Consider the following 26,968-nt stretch of genomic DNA (forward strand, 5'->3'; position numbering starts at 1 on the left):
GAAACATTTGGCTGTCTGTCTACTGTTGGCAAAGGTATAACCTGTTATATATGGTGAAGTTAATACACTAACAGCATTCACACGGATAGACGGGTGCACTGAGGACCAAAACTATAATAAAGAAAAAACTATTAAAAAATATATATATATATATAGTAGCGCACCTTGTGTCATGTGGCAAACTATTCTATTTGGCTTGAAGGTTATAGCGAGGGTGAGTGATCATGAGAGTGTTTGTGTTTAGCAGTCCTCGGGGACGTGTAGCATCTATCTGTGAAAAGGGAGACAGGCTTCAAATTACCTCACCGCTGAAGATGACACAGTGTACTATCACTCCTTCCAGCCAAAGTTTGTGTGTGTTTGTGTGTGGAATAAGGGTGTGTTAATGTCACAAGGTTGAATGTTGTTCTTGACTCTTTGTGGCCCTGACGGTGAAGGGGCTGCGTGCGTGCGCTGGAGAGTCTCTCCTGATCAAATCTGTTTGCGAGTTACGAAAGTATTAAACAAGGCACGGGGCTAGTAAAATATGTAGAAAACAGCTGCATATTTTAAAAACTAAATACCATCAAACCATCAAACCCAAAACATGGATTAACATTCCTTCAAAGCTCACACACAGTGAAAGTTAGATACGGTCTCAGAGAAAATATACTCATTTACTACTGGTCTATATCCTCGACGTTCACGTCCAAGATTGCTCTGCTGCCACAGGAAATTCTGCCAGATGCGTGTCTTTTTTTGCCAATTTCCTTCATCTTTATTTGTGTTGGAATTTTAAATTCCGATGGATTTCTGAGGACTTTGGTTAACTGCTCCTCAATATGTCCAATCTGAGTTTTCACACCTTATGAACACACACATGTTCCACCAAAACAAGTTCCTTCTCGAGGGTATATTGCAGCAGCTCTGTGCGGTGTTTAGCACCGCCCATGACGATTGTGATTGATTTAAAGAAATGCCAATAAACCAGAGCACTTTTTTCTCCTATTCCAGAATGCTATGTAAGCTAGCCAGACCCTCCTTCCCAGCGCTGTGGAGGATAGTCAGGCAAAGCAAGACTGATATACTACTAATTTGCAACATTCTACAGCATGTTTTCTGAGAAAAGCAAAAGGCCAAGTGAGTTATATTTTTTATCAACATCATGTGTAAACAAACAATTTGTCATTAAGTTGATGGTTTATAAAGCAGCAATCAGTATTTTATCATTTACAAAGGCTCACAGGACCGGGGCTGTGTGTAAAGGGGACGCTCAATGTGACAAACCCAACTTTAAATTATCACTTGACTCCTCAGTTCACCTCAGCTCTATGGCATTTTTCAGCAGAGTACTTTTGGTTTTTCTGGCCTGCAGCTTTCTTGTTTTGGTTCACTCCCACTGCTTTTACAATGTTCTGTTGTTTTCAGGGGGAAAAATCCTACACTACCTGTCCGGCATTGAACAGCAGACAAACACGATTAGGAAGTTGGGAATCAATTATTTAAGGAATCATCCTAGTGTCCAAAGACTTGTCTAGCAAGACTATACAACAAAAGGTACAAAAAATCTTTAAGGAACAAGAATGGGAGTTAATGAATAACTGATAAGTAATTCTGGAATAACTGGCCAAAAAATCCATCTAATTAACACATATGTCAAGTCAGCAACACACTGACTTACCAAATCTTCAATTAGCTTTTTTCCAAACAGTGTCAGTTGTCGCAACATCCACTTGTAACAAATATTATTATAAGACACAATGTTTTACTTAATTCAAGTTAAACTGAAACCACATGCTTACCAAAACCTTAGAAAAAGTGTGTTTGATGCCTAAACTGTCTGTGTTGTCACGTGTTGTCGTGCATGTTGTACCCCAACTGTCCAACTATGACCTGAGGCTGTGACGGTCTGGCTCCAAAACATATATATAAGTTTAAAAATTAAAAAAAAATGTCACTGAACGTCATCCAGGCGGCAAATAACGTTACACTAAAAACGTTTTGGGCGTGGCAAATTAGCAGTAGGCTCTGACATAATTTCTAGGGGACGAGGTTGTTACCAGTTGCATCTATTGTTTTGTAATTATTGTAAATGACATCTGAAAGTTATGATGTGACTGCAGTTTTCTAACTTTTCTGTTATCTCAAGCTATGGCAGCGACTTTGCGTTATTATGTAAGGTCTTGACACTGTGCACAGGCAGGATTAAGTCAAAGCGAAGAGGTGGTGTGATTTCCCAGTCTCCAAATCAAGCTTATTTTAATCTGCAGTTCACAAAGGGCTATCCTCAAACGAGTAATGTGTGTGAACGTCTCTGTGTGTGCATTTGCCAGTGAAAGTGCACGTCAGCGTGCTGGAGGTCAAATCCTTACCAGTTATTGTAGACAGTAAATGCTAGTTAAAGTGACGTAAGACTTGTTGAGTTTGATGCTTCCTGCACTCTCATGGCATGACAGCTGCACATTGTGTACCCTCTACATAGTGCATTTTTATGTTTGTGGGGTTGTTGTTGTTTTTTTTGGTAAATAATTTAATGGGAGTAGGATTCTGACTGCAGGGCTACTGCTGTTGCAGCAGAGACAAATTAACATATTAAAGGTTGTGTCCTCCTTGAGAAAGAGGAGATTCTTTCAAAGTAAAGGCCTAATTATTAGAGGGGAACATTTTCTTAGCAAATGAAAACCTAGATTTGTTGATACACTGTAACAAACTCTCCTGGTTGATGTGGGTTGAATCGTCTACATCACAAAGGCGTAAGGAACTTTCACAGTCCAGATGTTGTGTTTTGGATACCATATGTCCAGTTCAGGGGGAAAACTGAAAAATTAATTATGTCAATGATTCTACAACTCACAACTTACATCCAGTGACTATGTTCAGTACCAATGCAGGAAGTAGTCTGTTTTTTTACGTAGGCAGGCAGAAAGTGAAGGTGTGAAGGATGGGGTGGGGGGTGGGTGTGTAGCACGTCTAACTGTTGTGCAGGAGACCAAAGTTTGTGTCTTATCACATACTTGCAATTAATGTTTTCATTAGACATAACCATGATCTTTTACTAACCTTACTAACTAACTAACTAACTATAACTAACTAAACTTAGTATTAATGTTATACCTGTCTTTTCGTTAACCATATCGTAATTGCAGTGCGCAGACATTACAAACAAGGATTAGCAAATTATTACTCTTAAGATTTGAGTGACAAAAACCCTATTTCTGCACTATACATTAAATGTGTTTACATGAAGTAGGCAAAATATCTCTTTATATAGCATTGTTATTGGTACTGGGGGAGTTTGCCAGTCCTGCGCTGGAATGAGACCGCCTACCAAAGCCTGGTGGATTCACAGGAAAACAACGCATGCATGTAATCCAGCACAATTATAAGCATTCAACTGGCAAAACACAGGCTGGCACTTATTGTAAAGTACACATAAGGAAAATGCAATGTGTTTGATGGCGATCAAAAATGTGTCTGCAACAGGCTGCAGACATCCAACTTCTTGGCTGGGTAACCAGCTTTACTTTTTCCTGCTGTTGTGTGGAAAACTACTTGCTTGTTAGGTTTACATTGTTTGGCAATAGGGTTGAAATTAAAGCTAAACTTCTCATTTTCAAGAAAAACTTTATCTTTATTGAACATTGCCAAACAAAAGAGTTGGTGCAGCTTGGCTTTGATGATTTATACATTGTTAGTTCAAGTATCTTGTGGAATGAATAAAAAGTATCTAAGCCAGTATTTTAGCCAACAGGCTTAATCATAGCGTAAAGAATACAAACACAGGCACATTTACAAATCTACATCGGTCTTGGTCAGATTTGTTAACTATCTATATTGATACGCGGGACCCTTATACTGGTATCTGTGATATAACGGGGAGCCATGCATGTCAAAAGATGAAAACAATCTTCCGGTGTTGTGAGTGAGAAGCAGTGATGGCAACAGGCGTGATAACACAAGTTGTTGTGTCCATATGGTACTCGGGGCAGAGGCTGTGACACATCCGGGGTTAGGTCTTGGTTTGAGTGAATGTATTGGGAGGCAGAAGCCAGAAGGCAGCCGTCCCATGGTGTTAATCTTCAGAGGGCTCAGATCTGCTCTCTGACTCCCTATCAAGCCCACTGTCTGTGCACGCAGGCGACTTTAAAGTGAAGCCACATTTGAACATTTCTAGCTAACCAAACAGTAGTCAGAGGGTAAAATGTATGAAATTAATGATGACACAATCAATCTAACCTGGAGTTGATTAAAGGGAATCTTGCTGCAGGCAGTGTGAGGCAGGAAATGATCTTTTTCACTGCACAATGCAGCAAGAATTTCATAATAATTCCTAATAAAGGATATGTCTTCCTTCCGTCTTGTCTGCACACTTGTGTTTGTCCCCACATGTTTGACCATCAACACATTAAAGTCAGTGTGTGGATGGCCAAGCATTTTCTGCCATCCCGCAGTTCTCTGGAATATGTATGTGAATTTAGTTATTCATGCATTTGTTTTGGATCTGCCAGAGGGAAGCAGGGTTCCAAAAGGCAAAAGGCTGTTTTGAACACCAGTTTTCTTATATTTACACGGAAGTAATTAAAGCCAACTTGTGATTCAAGGGTAGAGGATATTACAATGAAACCCTGTGAGCTCTGTCCCTGTCCAAAAAGTATTTTCATATTTATACACGCAAACCACCCACAGACACAATCACCAAGAACTGCCCCAGAAATTCAAGGAAAGGTTAAAGAAATTCTCTTTGTAGTGACAAAACAAAATATCCCTGAGCTTTGAAAATCACCCTGCATTATTTCCGCAGCATCCTTGATGCTGTGCTGTGTTGCTTCTTCTTTCACACAGCAAATGACTCTCTCGGTCATGTTAGGCAGCTTCTCCATCAAGGCTGTTGTATTTCCTGTCCGTATCAGTAAGTTTGTAGTTGCATTTGATTGTACACTGCCCGCAGAACAAATCTTCATCATCAAATTTCCAATAAACCCAATTTTTATGTTTTATTATCCCGAGAGAACTGTTATTCTTCCGACGTTGAATGAAAAATACGGACTGCCATAAAAACACTGACATGTACAAACAGCTGTTGCTGGGATCTCCCCCCCAAATTGGACACATGAGACATAATTAATCACCAGGGGACACAGACTCATTATTTGCTGTGTGCTGATTAATCATCCTTGGTGAGAAGCATTCAACTTAAGATGCAAATTTGTGTCACAGGATCTATTCAGTGAACACAGCCCAGTCAGGGACTTATTGTAAAATGACACATGGAGGGAGATAACAAGACGCTTGTCAGGGGCCTACTGTAAAACAGTTGTTTCTTTTTTGAGCTCTGATAAAAGAAGGAGAAAATGTGAGATGTTGCAACTTGGATTTGACGAATACTGCGATGTCAAGAGGAAAGACAGTTGTTGGATGTGTGGCAGTGTTATAGGTGTATCATTTGCTTTGTCCTTGTATTTGTGCATTAACCAAGGAGAGGAGAGAGGAGAGGAGAGGAGAAATAAGGCGGAAATAAGAATAGGCAAAAGGAGGGGCGAGACAACTAAAGGAGAGGAGCAGATTGTTGTGCACAGCAGCCCAGAGCAACATCAGAGGAGGGCGACCTTAATCACCTCCAAACAGTTCATCAGCTCCTGCATGAGATGGACTGACACCTGCATTACCAAGGTCATAAAATCTCGCTCTGTAGAAGTAATATAGAGCGAGATTAACCGTTCTTCTAAGGGACGAAATCACACCATTTTGTTCTCCATTCGAGTCTTCAATATCCACAAATTTGAGAAGGCAGCGATGAGACAATAGCTGATCAGATTAGGAGCACTAAGACACTTCAGCACTGGGAAGGAGGAAGTGTACACATGGCTGAGCTCAGAGCGCCAGTCTTCTGCCTAAACTGAAGGGACACTGATGGCTTGTTGTTGCTATGGTAAATATAGAGAAACAACAGCTTGAAAATATATATCTACTGTATTTAGTCACACAGGCGGTAAACACACATCAGTATTGGCTTTTCACCTTTCAAATCACCAGGTGATAACATAAGTTTTAAGCAGACATAATAACATAGCAAACTAAATAATCCATACTGACTCAGTTATAGCACTACATCATTCAATATAACACAGCGGGACAGGTGACATGGAAGGTTGTTAAGTCTGCTGTATTGTAATTATCTTGTTGTGTTTGTCAACTGACCTTACACCCACCACATACTGTACGGCTGATATAGTCCAGAGACTGGCAGAGGAAAGCCAGCAAGTTAATAAAAGAAAAGAGAAGAAAAAGAGAAGAAAAAGAAAAGAGACTGGGCTTTAGAGTCCATGTTCATTGAAATGCCAATTAGGCCAATACCTTGCGACATTTCTGCTCTTTCTCTTCTCATGGTACAGCTAATGCGACCCAGCATGGGCAGTCATACTTCAGGAAGCCTTACAACGCAGAAGTTCTAACACAATAAGTCAGACACACAAGATTTCAACGCGCTCTCTTTGCTGCCACTATTCAGATCTTTAACTTAAGTGAAAGTAGCAATACAGCCGTGTGAAAAATACTCCATTTAGTGAAAGTCCTGCGTTCAAAATCTTACCAAGTGCACTCAGTAAAATGTGACTACCTTTACTGTCAAAAGTAATAGTATTTGAAATAAAATTCAACAGTCTACAGCTACATATAGTAAGTAACACACCTATTATTGTACATATGCAAATACACATGTCTGTACTAGTGCCAGTCACTCTTTCTTTAATGCAAAATGATTATATAGTGTAACTGTGTTTACTAGTTCTTTTACTCTCTGTATGCACTGATTTATTTATTTATGCACCCACACATGTTTTTTCTTCTTCCATTTTAGTCACTAATGTTTATTACTGGGAACATGTACTTTTTTTTTAAGCGTTTAAATGTTTTCTTTCGATGCTAAATAAATTGTTGTTCATTATATTACTGGATAATTGCTACTGATGCATTAATGTGGAAGTGTATTTTACTGTTGCAGCTGGTTGAGCGGGAGCTACTTCTAACTACATTGTATACTGGATACAACGTGTCATGTTTTATAAGTTGATCATATGTGTTGCATATAAAATCATAAAGTAATTTGGGACTACAGCTGTCAAATAAATGCAGAGGTGGAGAGTAACCAAGTACATTTACTCATATTGTTCTTCGGTACAATTTTAAGGTACTTGTACTTTACTCTAGTATTTCCATTTTATGCTACTTTATCCATTTTACACTACATTTCAGGGGAAAATATTGCACTTTTTAAATATATGTATTAGGCAGCTTTCGTTACAAGTTACTTTGAAGACTCAGGTTTCAACACAGAATATAATCAACTAATATTATTATAGATTAAGCCACCAAACATATAAAGTAGTTAGAATATGCCCCACTGGCAGCCAGGATGGCTCGGTTGGTGGAGCAGGCGCCCAGATGTGGGGGTTTGGTCTTCAACGCAGCAGGCGAGGGTTCGAGTCCGACCTGTGGCCCTTTGCTGCATATCATCCCCCCCCCCCCCCCCCCCCCCCGTCCCCTTTCATTTCTTCAGCTGTCCTGTCAATAAAGGCCTGGAAACAGCACAAAAAATTATCTTAAAAAAATAAAAATTAAAAAAAAGAATATGCCCCACCAATTACCAGCTGCAACATTAAAATGATAAACACACTAAAGCATCAAAAACAAATTGTTCTGAAATTGGCCATTCTACATAATTCTAGTTTCACTTTTGTTACTTTCAGTATATTTTGGTGCTAACTACTTTTACTTAAGTAATTAAGTTGCATGCATGACTTTTACTTAAAACAGGCGATAAAAAGTACAATATGTCCATTTTGAAATGTAGTGGCACAAACCACCAACTTCAACCTTTTCAGACGTTTTTCAAAAATTCATGCAGACAATTTGCATGACAGTAATCTAAATGTCGACTTAATGTATTCAGTATCACAGTTGGCGCATTAGTGCTTTAGTTGGTGCAGGACTCCACAAGGTCTTGGTGTGAAAAGACTTTTTAAAGCTCTGTACCCTGTGACGTCATACTGGTGTGTGTGTGATACAGCATTGTCTAATCACTCCCTGAAGTAGCCCTGACTAAGCCAGTTTTTTTTTTTTTGTTCAACACCCACCATCCTGGATCATTGCCAGCTGGGTTTTCTTCAAACTCTCTAGAACACTATTCTAATGGCTGTTGGCTCCTTGGCAGCAGATATGACATTGACACCTTAGTGAGAGCCTACAGTCCACCACCAACAGAGCTGTTTAATACAGGAGCTTTTGCAGCACTCTGTACTGCTCACTGCTGAGTTTGTAGGCTTGTACTCTCTAGCCGTTTATCATAAGACCAAACAATCCAGTATGCGTTTAAAAATCTGAACAGGTTCCGCAAAAATAAGAAAAAGGAGTATTTACTATTCAGCCTATATTATGATGTGTAAACCCAGCAGCAGAGGCTTGTACACTGCTCCACTGACATCCTTCAGTGGGCCATCCACACATTTGTGGTCCCATTGAGCTGCGGATGCATTATTAATCAGCCTTCCTTCACTAACAAAATAGGCTTTTAATTGTAGGGACTCCTGTTCAACAACTACAACTGAAAGACAGGCCTCCATACAAACTGTCTATGGATCAATCCCCACCGTGAATGCGGCCTCATCCTCAGCATCAGAAGAGAAGTGTGCTGGTTTATGTCCACACAGGGATCCGGCTGACATGGGCCCCCAGAAAACAGTCATATTATCTAATTATTCTAGCAGTGAGCGGGATGACACTTCAAAAGGAGAGATATGCTGTGAAGAGTATGCTGCTGTGGTTTTCATTTCATACTCATCAAAAGCCAGGAAAAAGAACTAATGTGGGCTAACCAAGTACAAGTAAATGGTAATTTAATGCTGATTAATTCAAAATGCACCGAGTTAAAAACTAACAGAGACGTGCCTAATTGTTTTCAGAAGAGACTGATTTCCCCTTTCAGAACTCTAAATCTACTTGCTGTTTTTGTCCCAAAAGAAATCATGAAAGCAAGGAGTTAATAACTTTGTCAAACACAGATTACAGTAGGCTATAGGGTACACATAGACTAGTTAGTGTATTCTCACTTCCAAATGTTTCAGATTTAAATATATTCTACTTGTCATTTTCTTAATGAACTGACTTTGGCAGTCTGGAACCAGCTCAAGTCCAGAGTCAAATTCATGATGTAAAATTAAAAACAGGCTGTTGACATTACATTTACAAGTCACATATTCAGCTTCAGAGCCACTCAAGAGTCGACAGGTGAATCGATACCTATGCTATTTAAAACAGGCAAATCGTCAATTTCAACTCAAGAGATGGGATCGACGATGCAACAATGCAGCCTGATGAGCTCCGATCGAGCCGTCAATCTTTGGACTGAAACCCCGCAACGCCCGATGTAAATCCTTAACGTGTCAAACAGCTTACCTTTTTTCATTTTATTATGATCAGCTGCAGATGGGTGTCGGTCACACAGCAATAGTTATCCAGCTCTTACATGTCGGCCGTAATATCACTGTCATCCGGCAGTTTATATCTGTCGGGAAGGTAAACAAGACGGTCCTATAACATTGATAGAAATATTTCTATCTTTTTTTTTTTTATCCCTTAGATGTATGAGACATTTTCGCCGCGGTCACTGCTTGTCCGCCCTTCCCCACAGTTCAGCCGGTCTTTAGATAGCAGCTCACCGGTTTACAGACGGATCCATCACGGCGGGGAAAACGCAGTTTGGAGGCTGCCGGTGATGCTGCAGCAGCAGCAGCGTTTGGTCCGTCGAGACGCGGGATGAGACAGGTGGGGGTGGGGGCATCTGAGGGCCCACGACAAACAACACTCGGCTCCGAAAATGAACTAGTCGGACCCGAAATGAATGTCTCGTGAGCAAACGGTGGTTGATGAATCATTCTGCGCACAGAGAGGCAGGATGCGCGTGCGTTTTTTGGATTCTGTACTGTGTGGTGTGTGTGTTGTGTGTGCGTGTGTGCGCGCGCGTGCGTGTGTGTGTGTGAGTTCAGCTGAGGAGGAATGCACTTTGAAGATTCAAGGAGAGAGTTGAAAGACGTTGCCAACGTCTAAAGGGGAAATGAATTCAAAAATCCACTGAGCGTTTTAGGATTGAAATCAGACAACCTTCATTGATTTATCTGCTGATTATTTGCTTGATTCATTGTATAGTCTTCCCATTGTCATATTCAAATGTTGCTTGTCTCAAAGATCATCTAAATCAATTGTATCAACTGACTTAACCCAGTAGTTTCACATCAACGCTGTATGAGTGGCTGACTTGTGCACTCAAGCAGTTTTGTTTGACATGTTTCTTTCAAATTAGTTGTATGTGAATGTGAGTCAGAAAAAGTAGCCACAGGGTAGAGAGAGCATTTTAGAAATAGACTACAGACGTCAACAATGCAACACTCTGAGAAGTTAGTTGTGTTGTGTTTCAGTGGTAGCCCATCGTCCTAAATGATCATTTATGAGCATTGGGCCTATATAAGCACTTAATAAATAGTTCACAACACACTACAATGTGTTTGTAAGCCGATATAAGGACATTTTAACATGTGCTGTAAATAGGCCTAAGTATTTTCTTAAGAAGCATCTGTAAATGGTGTGAACAGTTAGGCTAATGGATGTTTGAACACACCTAACAGGCTGTAAATGATTAAATTGAACAAATCCTTAAAGTATAAAAGATGTGTTTACACACAAATGGCAGGTTCAGAGGCAGGTTTGAAACTGTATACATGTGTTCCAAAGTCATGGAGACATGTTTAGCTTCCTTCTGGACCTCAGACAGAAAAAGTGCACTTACCATTTGTTTTGGAGCTTTTATCATTACAATGAATCAAATGCCTATAATGTCTAACGTGAAAGAGGCAGAAGTGGAAGAAACTGTACTCAGACCTTGTAGCTACTTAAGTGAAAGTAGTATAACCAAAGTGTAGAAGTGTTACAAGTAAAAGTCTTTCATTCATAAATGTGTTAGCATCACATTATACTTAAAGTACCAAAAGTGAAATACTCAATATGCAGAATAGCCCATTTCAGAATACTATATATTGGATTATAATTACATCACTTTACTGTAACTGGTTTGCTGAGTATCTTGTGAATATCCCTACGCGCATCAACAAAGTTTGATCATAATCTATATACATATATATATATTTTTTATACTTTATTAATCCCACAAGGGGAAACTACACTTTTCACTCTGTTGTTATTACACACAGGCCGGAATTACACACACATGCTCAGTGCACTAATGGAGAGATGTCAGAGTGAGGGGGCTGCCAAACCCCCAACTGTCCCGAGCAGTTGGGGGTTCGGTGCCTTGCTCAAGAGCACCTTGGCAGTGCCCAGGAGGTGAACTGGCACCTCTCCAGCTACCAGTCCACCACCATACTTTGGTCCGTACAGAGACTTGAACCAGTAACCCTCCGGTTCCCAACCCAACTCCCTGTGGACTGAGCTACTACCACTATAATATTACAACATAATTTATTATATGTTGTATTATTTAATAGTAACAAATAAATGTAACAGTTAGAGGAGTAAAAGTAAAGTACAATATTTTCTTCTGAAATGGGAAGTTGGGAGTAACTTTAGGCAAAATATAGCCTATCTACAGCAATAGTTTATATATATGTAGCCTATTAAGTGTATAAAAAAGTAGCAGTAAATGGGAATACTTCAGTCAAATTTGTAATCAGTAGGCCCTACTTGAGTAGGCTAAATGTACTTAGTTACTTTCCAAAAGTGGAAATAGTTTGCTGAGGGAACACCTATTTAGATCGTTATCATCTGGCCGTGATGTTTCCTTCCACTTTGCCTGTTTTAGCATCTGTTAGCTCATTGCTTTACTGTTTTGGTTCACTCTCACTGCTCTCATAATGTTTCCAGATGCCGCATGCAGCTGTTTTCAGTAAATAAGCTTTTTTTTTTTAAATGAGTGTATACAACATGCTAACCGCCAAACAACGGGAAAGTACCTGTGGCTAGTGGAGCATTTAAGCTAGCAGCTAAAGAGACACATTTGCCTCAGGAGTTGGTAGAGAAAAACAGACATAAAGGAGATAAATAGAAAGAGAAATATTGGGCTGACATTCATCAGGTGGCCAGAAACACGACTCCAAATGAATGCTAATGTTGCTTTATGTTGGTTGGATGTATAAACAAGCAAGTGTTTGCTAACAATATAGCTACTTGATACAATAGTATAAGTGATATGAATGTACACTTTAGATTCCCTGCATGTTTACACTGCCCCCCTGTGGTCAGAAAAACAGTTGCAGGTTCACTTTTAAAAAGTCCTTTTGTCAGCTCAAAGCTACATTATAGTGTATTAAACAAAAAATGACCCATAGCCTCCAAAATTAATAAAACATTGAATCAGCATCTCATGCAAAACCATTATATATTAAAATGATATAGGTCTATAATAACATTGATGAAGTTAGGATTTATTGCACGATTATGAGACTGTATTAGTTTTAGTTAGGTACAGCTAATAAACTCAGTGTTTATATACTGCTTATAAATAACATGAGATGTTGAAATAAAGTATTTTTTACATTATTTATTTTTAAATTGTTTGTATTTTGCTTTTCCGATTTATTTGTCATAATTTATTTATACGGTCAATGGTGACTATAGTGATGTGCTGTTTGTCCTAATAACATAAATGAGGTAACATAAATACATGTATGTTATACAATATGTGAATGGATATGTTTAGGTGTATTTTCCCTTTAATCTATGAATCTGTGGCCAACAACATTGGTCTTGGTGAATAATGGCCAATCAGATGTTTGGAGGCACAAATGCAAACATTATAGCCACAAAGACACGCACACACAGAGGTCTGTGCCACCAGCTACTGCATGAGCATGACTAATGTCCAGTTTGAAATCAAACTGACAATAAAAGACAATCTGTGTTCTCCAGAGTAATGCCCAGTGGCACAAGCATTAAGGATGGCTGATTGGATAAGACTATGACTAATAACTCTGCATCTGATCCAAGGGTGGATATCCAAAGGGGCAATGAGGTTGTGAATACTTTTGTTTGCTCAACTTGTCCTTTGACAGTAACCTCCTCACATGTTGTAGCCCAACAAGACACACAATGCAGCAATAGTGGACTGTAACTATACGTGCATGGGGATATTCCACTTGTCTTCATTGGGGTGGCCGTTGCATATAGCAGCTGTTTGATCCAGATGATTGAGTTGTTAATAAAAGACATCTAACACCCTGCAAACCCTGACTGGATGTGGGTCATGAGAAATGTGCATCACTAGGCTTTAGGCTCAAGCCCATTCAAGCAGCCAGTAAATCAGTTGGCTACATGTCTGTGACTGTATGCCAAACAATCAATGACTTAATTAAATTAAGGACGTACAGCATGTGACACACCAACACCCCATCTCCTTCACCCAGGAGTGTCAAACTGAACACCGCTCTTAAACCACTCCATCCTCCACAGCTCTGGACTCTACATGTAAATTATAGCTTTGTATATGGACAACCAATCACCTGTAGACCAGTATTTGGCTTAATGATGCACATAGCACTTTACAGTAATACACCTGCACCTTGTCCATAATTTGATCAATCATTGGCAATATTATTATCCCTATGAGATTATTAGTATAAGAAGTAGAGTCTAACAATATACTGCGTTATTTTGCTACTATTTTATAACTACTATATTGTTATTATTGTGCTTTTATATCATTATACATACTCATCATAGTATTCTCTTCAATTCTTCTGTTATACACCATAACGTTTACTGCACACATATTCTGTATGGCATGTTTAATGCTATCGTTTGAATAAAACAAATATCTTGTTTTATTTGATTTGATAAAATATTTTATGTATCTGTTTTTTCACCTCTTAGTTTGTTTCTGAGCTGCTGTAACATGTGAATTTCTCCATGGGGATCAATAAAATCTGTTATCTTATCTTGTCTTACTCTAAAGGTGAATAATTAAGTAACAGGTGTTGTATAAAAAGATGTAAGAGCTCAAATGTGTTTGGTTTTCTTTATAGACTGCAAAAAAATGACTCAATGGGAAAACAAACAAAGCCTTGAACAATCTGGTCATGGTCTGTCCCTTTCCAATGTATTTTATACAGGCAAAATATATTTTTGAATTGAATTGATCTAGTCAGGAAGATGTAAAACAGACCAATTTTTGCCATCTCAGTACAATTTTTTGTTTGTTTTGATGTTTAAAATCTGTCTGGGCAACTATTTCCATTAAATGTCTTTTTCCTCTTCTTTCTTTCATGTTCCAGAAAATAGGAATTTCTTTCATAATCCAATAAATCACTGTTACAGTGTGTAGTCTACTTTGTGTAGTTCATTTAGTCCCACAGGCAGGCGTTTCAAATGAAACTAAAGCGTGCAGTTCCATTCTTCTTCGAAATCAAATATGTAGCAAAATGATGTTTGTAACTGGTTCTGTTCAGTGGTGTAACCCATTCTAAATGATGACACATTGTTGGCAGAGAAAGTGAAAATAGTGGGCTAGATCTTCCTTTGTCTCTGGCCTCCCTTTGAGTAGTGTATGATGTATAGTGAGTGTTTTGGAGGAGGGAGAAAGCTGTTCCACTATCAACTGCCAAGCTCTGTTGTGAGCTTGATCAGATCAGTCCATTCCGTCATTGACAATCTGTTGCATGTAACAATTCCCATATCCAGTCCTCCTTCCAGGACTCACAATCCGTTCTGACATTATTCAGAAAGCATTACTGCCAGGTGTTTGTGTGTGTGTGTGTGTGTGTGTGTGTGTGTGTGTGTGTGTGTGTTGTGTGTGTGTGTGTGTGTGTGTGTGTGTGTGTGTAGCCATTTTAGATCTGTGCGCTTTGAGCTAAATGATGTTTAGCAGTGTAAGGTTTACCATGTTCACCATGTCAGTTGTGTGTCATTTGCCAATTAGTAGTACACACAGAGTACAGCTAAGGCCGACAGGAATGTCACTAATGTCACTTTTGCAGGTATGAATCCACTTAAAATTTTGATCTGGTGATAAAAAGCGAAAGGATCATCAAAGTTATTACAATTCAGATTTGTTACAATTCAGCCTCAGGGGAACATGAATGTCCGCACCAAATTTCAGGGCGATCCACCCAATAGTTGTCTAGAGATTTCATTAAATAACAAAAATGTCAACCTAATGATGGAGTTGAAAAATCAGGGGATCACCAAAGTCAGTGGGCTTCATCTTCTGGGCACAAAGAAGATGATAACAATAAAGGTGATGTGTTGTTAAACTCCGTACCCTGTCTTAAGCTCTGATCAAATAGCATGTGTTTTCCCTAAACACACAGAGTCCAGAGAGTGTGCCCACTGGCATTCAAAACTGGGTTCTTCCTGTGGAGGATTGGCATTAAAATGCAGACTGCTCATCATGCTCGTGCCCCCAAGACATCACGCCAATTATGTGTCTCTGTGGGAGCAACCTATTTGTGTAAGATCTTCTTAAAACAAGAGTAGGGAGTCACAGCTGCTCTACATCCTTTCTGGTTCCTGACTGGACAGAATACGCTGGCACGTGTCACCTCTCGCTGTGACCCTGCAGGCACATCTAACCACGGCTGTGGAAAGGTGGTGACGTTGCAGTCACCATACAAGCGCAGGCTTTTGGTTCTGTTCACACCCCTGCAGAGAGAACTCAGTCCCACTGTGCAGCTCTGCGTCTCCATTTTAGGGAGTTAACAGATCTGTACTTGACCACAGCTCTGTCAAACATGAATCCTAACCTTTTTTTCACCACACGCAGAAAGACACCCAAACACACACAGTGCTTTTGTTTTCCATCTCATTTTAAGGCCTTTAATTTTTAAAACAACATTCACTTGTTAATTAGGTGACTAATTGGACACCCCTCTCTCTGGCTTTGAGTGAGTCGTCAGGTTTCACACTCTAATCCAGATCATTTCCTTTAATATTTGCAGACTGAAGAGAATGAATTGGATTTAGTCTCCCTTTTGTCATCATTGTGAACAATAGGGTTTCCCACCATGTAAAATAAATAATAAAAATAGCACATGTTAGCAGCAAATATGTGCTATTACTGTAATTACAGTAAAAGTTCGCCTTTGTGCACCCTGTACTTCCGAAACAGAAAAGGGATTCCAGATGTGAATCCACATCACAGAAAGGTTTAATGTACATATAGTGAGCATTAAACAGGCAGGCAAATGGAGTCTACAATGTAAAGAGGCAATGGGATGTCAGGGGCTGCTGCCAAGAGGATGTTGGGTGGGCGAGTGGCATTTCGTCATACAATTCATGTACAGTAATCAATGACCACTCACCGGTGGAGGGAAGAGGGACAGGGGAGAGAGTGAGAGTGCCAATGGGCATGTCAGATAAAAGCGCTGAAGGAGAAAAACAGGGAACAGGAGGAGGTTGCATTGAATTTGGTAGGGGTGCGGCAGACAAAAGTGGGGTTGTGTAAAAGTAAGCAGATGATTATGTAAGCAATTATTTGACAGGGGGAAGACACACATAAAAGGCCAGGGAAATGTGCTGCTTGAAAAAGCTGAAGAGCTTGAACCTCTTCTCTGAATAACCCATCTCTCAGTGGCCGCTCTTCACATCAAAGAAACAGCCTTTTTTTTAAAATCCTAATTAAACATCTTTTGTTATGACAACCATTTGTTCTTTGTCTTTCACATCACGTGTTTTTCATTTATTTGCCCGCCTGTTTTCTTTCGGGAAAAGCTAAAAAACAACCCTGTTCCTTTTGAATGCAGAAGATGTACTTACAGTAAATGCTTTACCTGTAACTAGAGCGTGACGGTCTCTTATTGGGGCAAATCTGGTCATCCATGCTTCTATTTTTTTTTTTTTTTTTTAAATACCGCCAGCCTTGTAAGCCTGGCACCATTCAGGCAACACTGCAGATGGCTTTGTAAAACAAGCTCCAACATTTACTGCCTGGTTGCCATGTTTGAGATTTAAAAAAGACCAACTGCTTTCAGAATAGCTGGGCTCAATTTCTTCCAGCGTGGAGGCAATCTATCGAACACAGAGTGATTTTGAACCCATCAAACAGAACCAGACATGATTCATGAGTCATGCAGGTAAACAACATTGTGTAACCCACGCAGGACATCAGTAATTATAGAGAATTGGATTTATGGAAGATTAGCGATTCAGGGGAATAGAAGATTAGTTACAGACAATAGCGAGCCATTCTGACCATTGACTAATTGCATTGTGGGTGCTCTGATGTGCACCAGCTTAATGAAATGTGCTAAGTGTGTTCAGGCAGAATATGCTGTCAACCAGAGCATGAACACATGGTTATAGGGCTACACTGTTCCATTTTATCTAGCTCTTCTGCTTTCCTGGCTTAGATAATACTCTAACATGATGACAGCATGATTCAGAGGCTTTAACTGTACAATTTGATTCAGCTTCTAATTCAAAATAAACACTGGCCGACAATTAATATCCTCATTTTCCCCATCAATCCTTTCACAAAACAACAAAACAACAACCATCGCAGAAAACAAGGCAATCCATCACAAGGCGGAAAGTCATCAATCATACTCATTTAAAATAAACAAACCCTAATAATAAAGCGGTAGCTCATCATTTTTAGACTTAGACTTAGACTTAGACTTCTCTTTATTGATCCTTTTGGGATGACTCCCGCAAGGAAATTGAAAATTCCAGCACCAGTTTTAGTCATTAGGTGAATTCTTGGAGTCTTCCTTTTGGCCATGTTGATACTGTATCAGGAGTTTTCAAATATCATCCTGGAGGTATAAACATCAGAGCAATATTTAGTTTATATTTAAAATATTCCAGTGGACATGTCCCCAGATTTTGGTAAAATCAACTTACGGCAAACGCCATGTTGATCAGCTCTGCTCTTGCTTTACCATATGATCCAATCACTGAGCAACTGTATAATATGTATAATATAAATATACACTCTTCATCATCAGACACTTACAAAAACACTGTAGCCTACTGAAGCCTCTATGGCTATAGCTACTGAGAGATTAACCACAATAAGATGATTAATAGAATTATTAGTGCTGTTCTGGTCTGTAAAATGCATATTTATAAGTTAGTGCTGACGCATTCAACCAAATATTCCTTGGAGCGAGGACTTTTCACCATTGGTATTACATTTAGTTTCATATCTATAACTGGGTCAAATGCCTTTTAAAAAATATAAGGTGGTACTTGTTCAGTAATTGGCAGGAGAGATGTAATATTTACCAGAGGACTGCAACCAGCTCAATTCCTGACTCTCACAGTTATTGTGCCATCTGTTGGATTTACAGACAATTGCAGCAGTGTGTTGCTATTAGAGGGTGCAGGGCTTCATAGGACACATCCAACAAAATTATCTTTTAAAATCTTAAAAAGTGAAATGATTTCTTGATAAAAGAAACGTGTGAGGCAGTGAGTGCTAGTATTTTTAAAGTTGTTATATAACGAATATAGAATGCGTATCCAGGATCGGGTCGCAGGGGCAGCGGCTCCAGTAGAGAACCCTCCCCAGGGAGGTGTTCCAGGAACGTCCAGCTGGGAGGAGGCCTCTGGGGAGACCCAGGACTAGGTGGAGCGATTATCTTCTCCAGACTGGCCTGGGATCGCCTCGGGATCCCCCAGTCACAGCTGGTTGATGTGGCTCTGGAAATACTGTTTTGTATTCATTGCACTATTTTTGATTGCGAGGCCTACACAATAATTGAAAAGATGACTACTGCTGTGTTTTAGTACCAAAATGTAATTGATTTTAATTAACTTAGCTAACACTGCTTTCTGAGATTCTCCATAGTTAAATATTAAATTATAACTATGTTTCTTTAGATGTGTTGCTTCTACAGTTCATCTGATAATCAAACCATGCTGCACAGTATTCAGAATGTCATGTTTCAGATAACCGTTTTCATAGGCCAAACCAAAACATCGTTTTTGGAAACTGTAACTGGCAACTGAGTTATAGAAACTACAGCAGAACTATGATGGTTTTATTTCAGTTAGTTTATGGCTGGTTTGATTTGCATTAAGAGATGATCTTATGGAAAGTACCCCATGCCAATCTCTTGGTATGGTGAAGGGTAGCTTTGTGATAATGTGGGGTTATTTAAATTCCAAAGTCCAAAGGAACTTTATCAAGATGCATATATCCTGATCTATGAAATAACTGGCTTTTAGAAATTAAAATGTGCCTGCCTCTATGGTAATTTAACATAGGGGGGAGTAGACTCGTGCCCTCTGTATTTTAGGGAAGAACATTTATTTTTTTGCAAAACATTGTTCATTCACAAAGAAAATTGGTGTCCTTAAAAGGTTGGGTTTTCCTAAAAATAAATAAATTAAAGCAATAAGATCCATTTCCAAAAGATGTTTTTTTTGTTCCTCTTTTTAATCAACTTTAGCCTGGGTGTGTAAACTTATACAAGCTAATGTATGTATTACAAACATTAAACATCAGCGGAGCAGTGGTGGAGGGGCAGTGGGGGCAGCGCTCCGGGGTGGGCGGGGTTGACCCGAGTGGAGGGGCGGGGCTGTTGAGAGGTCAAAGTTGAATGCATTTTGTCTTTTGTGCCAAGCAGAAGAGTGGAGTCCGATCGAATAGCGGCGTCTCTTCCCTCTTCCCCGGATCCTTTTAAAACTCCCTCCCGAACCTCTCCCCTTCTACCCTTGTCACCCTACCCACCCCCTGAACACACTTTAAGGGACGATTCGGGTAAGAGCTCCAGAAATATGGCTTTGTTTGTGTTTGCTTTCCCCGTTCAGAGTCAAGGACTGAAGGGATACCTCGGCGTGCCTCAGTGCGCTCCGCAGGCCGCGGGATCAGACTATTCCCTGGATCAGGCAATGCTAACGCTAGCGACCTGGCTCTAAAATGACAGAACTGCATTTAACTTTATGGGATATCAGGATTTAGTTGCTAGCCGATGTATTTAAAGTGTATTTTACAGAAATAATCCAGCTGTCTAGCTTGGTAGGAATTTATAAAGTTACGGTAGCAATGTTACGATGCTAACTTAATGGCTAGCTTTTAAATGCTGCTTGCGTGACTAGCTGTGATGCTCTTTTAAACTCGGATCTGTGATGTTAACGTTATTCACGAGGGGTTCTTGTTACAGTCAATGCACGCTATAACTATGACATAAAATGGACTAGTTGGTGGCTTGCCTTTTAACGTTAATACGTTAATATATCAGCCATCTAGCTAGCTATGTCGCAACAACTATTTAATGCCGGGTAATAGTCATTGCCCCTGGGAGACAGTGGGTCATTGTGCAAACGTGAATAAGTGGACCCGGGCCAGTCTAACATGAATTGCTTGACTGAAACGCCACATTCTTTAAACATGTCTAGCTAACGTTGTTAAAATACAGCACAAGCTCAAGTCCACACAATGTTAACTTCGTACATCGCTTAATTGTTGTGCACTGACAGCGGGCTTTCCGCTAATATGTCCTCATACTTTCCAGTATCTATAATTGTCCCTGATGGTCACATTTTCCGCTCTATTGCAGACATTCAACCAGTGACCAAAGACCCACTTTGTTGGCCAGTTTAACTGTGGATTCACCTGCAGAAATGGACTCAAGTATGGTTGAAGGAGGACTTAATGTCACCTTAACCATCAGGCTACTCATGCATGGCAAGGTGAGGCTGAATGTCTGGTAAAATGTTTCTAATCTAAGACCCAATCTGAAGTCTGCATTCACGCCTGCGTTTAATTAGGGGAATCGCAATGAAAACAAACATCAGTTTTTCATCTGCCAGGTGACCACAAAGACTGAATTTATTTCTTTAATATGCATTTTCGTTCTCTTCCGTAGGAGGTTGGCAGCATCATTGGCAAGGTAAGCCAGTTTTATTGCCCGATGATTGCTATCGTCATCTTGCCCTTCAGTATGTTTTGTAAATATTGTGTATTTGTGCTTTGCTTACAGAAGGGAGAATCCGTTAAGAAGATGAGAGAGGAGGTAAGATGTTTCAAAATAAAAAAATAATGTCGGCAAAAGGGACAAAACATGTCCATACATACATTGAGTGACATTGACTCGTGCATCATATGACACTGCCACTGAAGATATTTCCTCTTTTATTCCCTTGTCTTTGCAGAGTGGGGCTCGCATCAACATCTCAGAGGGGAACTGTCCGGAGAGGATCATAACCCTCGCGGGACCCACAACCTCCATTTTTAAAGCCTTCTCTATGATCATTGAGAAACTGGAGGAGGTTAGATGTGTTTGCTGTGTCTTGATTCAGACATGTACACTATATAGCAACAGAATTGACACAATCAAGTCTATTTTCTAGTCAATTCTGACTATTCTTGTCGTGTCACCTTCCCACCAGGACATTAGCACCTCAATGACTAACAGTACAGCCACCAGCAAACCACCGGTCACCATGCGTCTCGTTGTGCCTGCCAGCCAGTGTGGCTCACTCATTGGTAAGGGTGGCTGCAAGATCAAGGAAATCAGAGAGGTTTGTCACCCTTTTTTGTTGTAGTAAAGTTTGTGTCTTATCTCTGATTTGTCATAACTCTTGTTGTTTGCTCGCGGATGTGTCTTCACAGTCAGCAGGAGCTCAGGTACAAGTAGCAGGGGACATGTTGCCCAACTCAACAGAGCGTGCCATCACCGTTGCAGGGACCCCACAGTCCATTATCGAGTGTGTCAAGCAAATCTGCGTCGTCATGCTTGAGGTATGACACTGTTTACCGTAATGCCGCATTTACTCTTTTGGAAATGTACGATGTCTGTTGTTAATACTCCTGATGGTTTATTAGTTTCTGTGTTGATGTATTGAATATCAATGGTGTATATTTCTGTGTTCTTAGTCTCCACCAAAGGGAGTGACCATCCCGTACAGACCCAAACCCTCAGGCTCTCCTGTCATTTTTGCAGGTGGTCAGGTAAATGCTTGCTCTCTAGATCTGTTGCTTGTACTATTTTTTTCCCCAGCAGTGTCCACTGTTTTGAGGGTAAAGGGTCCCAATCATTACTGAAGCACTTCTGGTCCAATTAATTTAATCATACTCGAGCTATCACTCTAGTGGCGAGTGTGCTGTCTGTGGCATGCCTGCCTTTTGTTCTTGTAGCACACCAAGGACAGAGCACTGATGGATATTTGAGTACACTGTGTGTGACACTGCCACACCCTCCTAAGTGCTCTCCTCTCCTTGCAGGCCTACGCTGTCCAAGGGCAGCACGCCATTCCACAGCCTGATGTAAGTGAAGGGCCCTCTGTAAGTGATCCAATATATTTGCAACTTCGGTCCTCGGAAGCCATGCCACCTTCTTGTTTCATCCCACTGACTCTTGTTTTTCCAACCCCCACTGCCTGATACCCATTTAACAATTTCAAACATACTCATTTAACAGTTTAACAATGGTATTTTTTTTCTACCCTTTTAAGCTAAATCATGACTTCCATGTTCCATTTCATATTTTCCTCACATCACTATAACCACTAACACAAAGGAAATCATTTCAAAAATTTCAGCTTATAAATGTCTTTTGAGATTTTCCTCACTCGTGCTTTCTGTTTGTTTGCGCTCTGCATCCTTTTCTCCACTGTTTCAACAGCTCACCAAACTTCACCAGCTGGCCATGCAGCAGAGCCCCTTCCCCATTGCACATAGCAACCAGGGCTTCCAGGGTAGGTGGACAGACTGAGAGGGGAATGTGATTACTCTAGATTTGTAAAAATCCACCTAGTCAACACTCTCATTGGCTTTCTTTGCATTTCTTTAGCTGGGATGGACGCCTCTGCACAAACTGGCTCTCATGAGCTAACCATTCCAAACGATGTAAGTTGCATGTATCTCCTTTTTTCTTATTTTCTCTGTGTGTGTCCTTTACAGAAAAGTATGACACTATTTTTCTGTAGCTTATCTTCTTGCTGTTTGTATCGTTCTTCGTGTAGTATTGAAGATGCTGATGTGTTCACACGTTTTTCTTCCTCTCCCTCAGCTCATTGGCTGCATCATTGGCCGTCAGGGCGCAAAGATCAATGAGATCCGTCAGATGTCAGGGGCTCAGATCAAGATTGCCAACCCCGTGGAAGGCTCCACTGACAGGCAGGTCACCATCACGGGCTCCCATGCCAGTATCAGCCTGGCCGAGTACCTGATCAATGCTCGGTAAGAGGCTTTATGCCACTGCAACACATCCACCACAGACGAGCAAGTTTACAGAAACACAGTAGTGTTTTAACTTTGTATCTAAAAAAAATGTAAACTCACTAGAGTAGGGCTGGGCAATATAGACCATAAGCCATGTCTATGTATTTTTTTGTCTGAATGGCAATACACAATATATACAGTATATCTGTATTTACTACAAAGTGGGTTAAATGTTCAGTTGTAAGGCAAAGCCACATGTGAGAGGTCACAAGCACCCTTAATTAAATGCAAAGTGGGCTGCACAATATACCGTTTTTTAATTTATTTCTTTAACGTCATCGCAATATTAACTAGCACAATACCCATTGCGATAGGTTGTGGCATATCGCGAAAAAGACTCAAGATTTTTTATCATTGGAAAATGTAACTGTCGTTCATATTTTAGTGGTGCCATTTACATTCAATTCAATGTTATATAAAAGAGTGTTGGAAATGATTTTCTTTCATTTGGTTTAAATTCAACAAGCAATTGTTACTGAAAGCAGCAGAACTGAGTACACTTTAATATCTGTTTATTGCAAGTAATATCGTTATCGCGATGTTCAACAACCTTATTGCATCTTTTCCTCATATCATGCAGCCCTAATTCAAAGACTTGGTTTCTTTCGATGTTTGAAAATATACAGCTGCAACACACGCAAATGAAAATATATCTAAAATAAATGGCCTATATTTAATAAGAACGGGCCTATCTCTGAGAAGGCTCCGTCAGCTGTTTTCAACAACAGAGAGGGAGAGAGTGTGCAGTGGTGTTAGAAACTTTCTTTGATCATGAAGATTGTTACTGTACAATTCATTCTCCACTCAGAATGACGGCTGATTCATTACGAGCTCCATCGCGTCCCATACGTCTCAACTATAAAATGTCTGTATCGTCACGGTACTGCAATTTTTTAATTTTTTTATTCATTTGTTTTTTATGAACTACATTAACTGGCCAAGGGTCACGTGTCTCGCCTGCGTCCAGGCGCAGTCCCACTCGCTCTCACTCCTAGAACTGAAGGTAAACTTTGCGTCCAGTAACTACTGTTATGTGTTTTTCGCCGTGGCGGCTGCCACAACGGGGCGTTACCGGCGGTAACACTGGTACAAATACAACGCTCTGAAAAATATGTCAATACACCTTTAAAGCGTCTATACCGCCCAGCCCTACTCTACAGTGCAGTTTACAGGAGTTCCATATTTACAGGACAATAACTCGATGATAATACGCTTCTTTTACAGGTGATGTCTGTAATTATAGTCCAATACATTTTTATTTTTTTGCTTGCCATATCCAGGGAATATCTGTGTGTACTAAAAGGAAATCAGGTGTTCATACACCGCCCTGCCTCTGTAAATATAAAGTGTCACACACCATTAATCTGTTGGTGCACAGGACAGGGAAAACGCCATGGGTGTATGAAGAGAGAAGCAGTGGGCGCGAGAGGGACGATACATTCACAGCACTCTGACGCAGCACTGATGGGGGGGGGGGGGGGGGGGGTGTCGTTATTTGGGTGTTGAGTTGAAATATCAACAGTCTTTGTCCAGAATTACAGACTTGCAACTTTTTTTAATCGATGTCCTGGAGTTTTTGTCTCGTATGTTTAATTTGAAGACAAAATGATGAGGAAAACAACTGGGGGGGAAAAAGAAAAATAAGTATGAAGGTTTTAAGTAAACCTTCTTGTTAAGTCTGGCCTTTTAGTACGAGTTTTATGGCCATTTCTTTTATTAATAAATTTATTTTATTAATACATTTGCTTTACTCATGTTTTTAAAATGTTAGTATTCCCTCTTATTTGTTATCCGTTTTATTTTCTTTATTTTGAAATCCAATTCGTTCATTTGAACTTTTAAATTTCTTGTGTGCATTAGTGCCTTGCTGTCTTATGTGCGTGTAAAGCACTCTGAAGGACACTAACGTGTATGAAAGGTGCTTTACAAATAAAGTGATTTTATTGGGATTAGAGCGGGAAGAAGAGTAAAGTCTTTATTATTACTAGAGCATTGGTCAGTTACAGAGGGGAAGTTCCATTCAGACAGGATAAAAATGTCAGGAGGAAGTGGATAATAAATTTGTTTTCATCATTTTGGGCGGCATAGTCATATAGTGGGTGGACATTCTGTGGGAAAATCATGTACCACAGAACCTAAACTGCCTGCTGAGCTAATAAAACCCAACAAGCAATGTGTCACAGTCAGTACATTTAAGTTTGCTTTATGAGCTCAAGTATTTTGAATTAAATATTAAGGCATTTTAATAACTACATTTGTTGTTGTGCTTCTCAGGCTCTCTTCTGAAGCTACTGGACTCGCAGCCAACTGACATGGAGGATCATCATCAGCACCTAACCCCTCCCCCTACTTTTTACCAAGAGGTCCCTTATTGAACTTAATGCAAAAACCAAGTACTATATACTCACTGTTTTCTCCTCTGCTTTGGTTAGACGCCTACTCAGTTGTAACTACACCATCATCATGATATTGGTATTTTTATTTATTTATGTTTTTAAATTCCCTTTGCATATAGTTTTCGAAGACTCCCTTCTGTTGTATTTTTTTTTTATTTTATTTTACTGTATATCTGTATGATCTTCTTGATATAGGTAAAAAGTTTTAGAAAAATCTGAAAAGGCATAAATAATGTTTTTATTATGTCAGATTTTTCTTAGAAAAATGTAAAAACGTAAGAAAAAAAGACCATAGATGGACTGTTCTTTCCCTTTTTTTAAATATCTATTTATTTTTATTTAATACACAGCAATGTGTAAGAGTAGAATTCATTGATATTTGCCATCTTCTATTTGAAGCTGTACTTCCTGAACGAGGCATTGTGGGTTTAACGGGTTTTGGTGGGTGTAAATGATCTCCAGGTGAATGCAGGAAAAACCTTTTTTTTTAGTCAGAAGGTAATTTATCCCTTGTTGAATGTTCAACGGAGAATTTTAAGCTACGTTTTTGTCTCACCTCTAATTTGCTGAGTAATTGTTTTGTGTCATTCCTGTTTCCATCCGTTTTATTTCTCGATCAGGACTTTTGAGCATTGTTGTGTATTGGATTCTGATAAGGGTGGGTGGGCCTTGGGCACCAGGTGTGGGCCTGAATGAGAGGAAAATATTTTCTTTTCTCTGAAATTACTATGACCGTAGTAATGACGACGATGATGACGATTAATAATAACATTGAAATGTTTGTTTTAAATAGAGAAAATATTTTTTTTAACTGCAGGGCTGGGGAATGCTGCAAGGGGTAAAACTACAAGACACATTGGTCTTTATAAGTATATTATGCTGAGGTATTAAATTATGATTAACTAGAAGGAGAATTATAGAATTAACACTAGTTTCCTGCTATCCTTTTTTTTTTTTTTTTTTTGCCTGGATCAGATTTTATTTTTTATTATTCTTTGCAGGATGAAGAAACTCACGTTTTTTGTGCACGTTTTCAAAGTATTGTAGATCTGGGTGCAATTGAATTGTTGAAGAAATGCAGAAATAAAAAAAGATGTGAAATGCTTAAACAATCCCTTTGTTTGTTGTAGTGTTTATGTATTCATAAAGGCAGCTGACAAGACAAATGGATTTATTTTTTGAAAACCTACTGGTGTGAAAGATGTAAGTTAAAGAAATGACACTTGAGTGGCCGGGTTGGCTCAGTTGGTAGAGCAGGCGCACATATACGTAGGTGCAGAGGTCTAGGGTTTGAGTCCAACCTGTGGCAATATCCTGTATGTCTTCCCTTTCTCACCTAGTTGTCCTGTCCATTAAAAGTGGAAAA

At 39.7% G+C, this 26,968-nt stretch overlaps 2 protein-coding genes across 12 annotated transcripts in view; one reads left to right on the top strand and one right to left on the bottom strand.

The window, feature by feature from the left end:
• The window catches only part of dlgap4a (discs, large (Drosophila) homolog-associated protein 4a), a 77,054-nt gene extending 67,116 nt beyond the window's left edge, over positions 1-9,938 (bottom strand). For 4 of the 10 annotated variants that reach the window (XM_032521854.1, XM_032521859.1, XM_032521855.1 and 1 more), the window contains exon 1: positions 9,433-9,938. The gene's annotated coding sequence lies outside the window, so the exon portion shown is untranslated. Of the gene's footprint in view, positions 1-9,429 lie in introns of all 10 variants that reach the window. The other 6 variants (XM_032521858.1, XM_032521856.1, XM_032521853.1 and 3 more) reach the window with 3 other exon arrangements.
• Positions 9,939-19,557: 9,619 nt separating this feature from the next.
• Positions 19,558-26,714, top strand: pcbp2 (poly(rC) binding protein 2). Of its 2 annotated transcripts, none has more exons than XM_032520030.1 (13): positions 19,558-19,741; positions 20,541-20,673; positions 20,850-20,873; positions 20,964-20,996; positions 21,136-21,252; positions 21,373-21,504; positions 21,596-21,724; positions 21,860-21,934; positions 22,208-22,267; positions 22,608-22,680; positions 22,776-22,831; positions 22,995-23,164; positions 25,481-26,714. In XM_032520030.1, exons 2-13 carry the CDS (start codon positions 20,605-20,607, stop codon positions 25,515-25,517), a joined length of 975 nt encoding a protein of 324 aa, XP_032375921.1. In that variant the 5' UTR covers positions 19,558-19,741; positions 20,541-20,604; the 3' UTR covers positions 25,518-26,714. The 2 variants fall into 2 exon arrangements, with proteins under 2 accessions (XP_032375921.1, XP_032375922.1); XM_032520031.1 differs by having other exon boundaries at positions 22,208-22,249.
• Positions 26,715-26,968: the final 254 nt, after the last annotated feature.

The sequence above is a fragment of the Etheostoma spectabile genome, chromosome 7 (assembly GCF_008692095.1).
Source record: "Etheostoma spectabile isolate EspeVRDwgs_2016 chromosome 7, UIUC_Espe_1.0, whole genome shotgun sequence".
Lineage (NCBI taxonomy): Eukaryota > Metazoa > Chordata > Actinopteri > Perciformes > Percidae > Etheostoma > Etheostoma spectabile.

Bases quoted from the DNA above. Each gene is read 5' to 3' on its own strand.
- pcbp2 (XM_032520030.1), top strand. From the start codon at position 20,605: ATGGACTCAAGTATGGTTGAAGGAGGACTTAATGTCACCTTAACCATC. The intron at 20,997-21,135 runs GTAAGATGTTTC...TTGTCTTTGCAG, and splicing joins TTAAGAAGATGAGAGAGGAG to AGTGGGGCTCGCATCAACAT. The intron at 22,832-22,994 runs GTAAGTTGCATG...CCTCTCCCTCAG, and splicing joins AGCTAACCATTCCAAACGAT to CTCATTGGCTGCATCATTGG.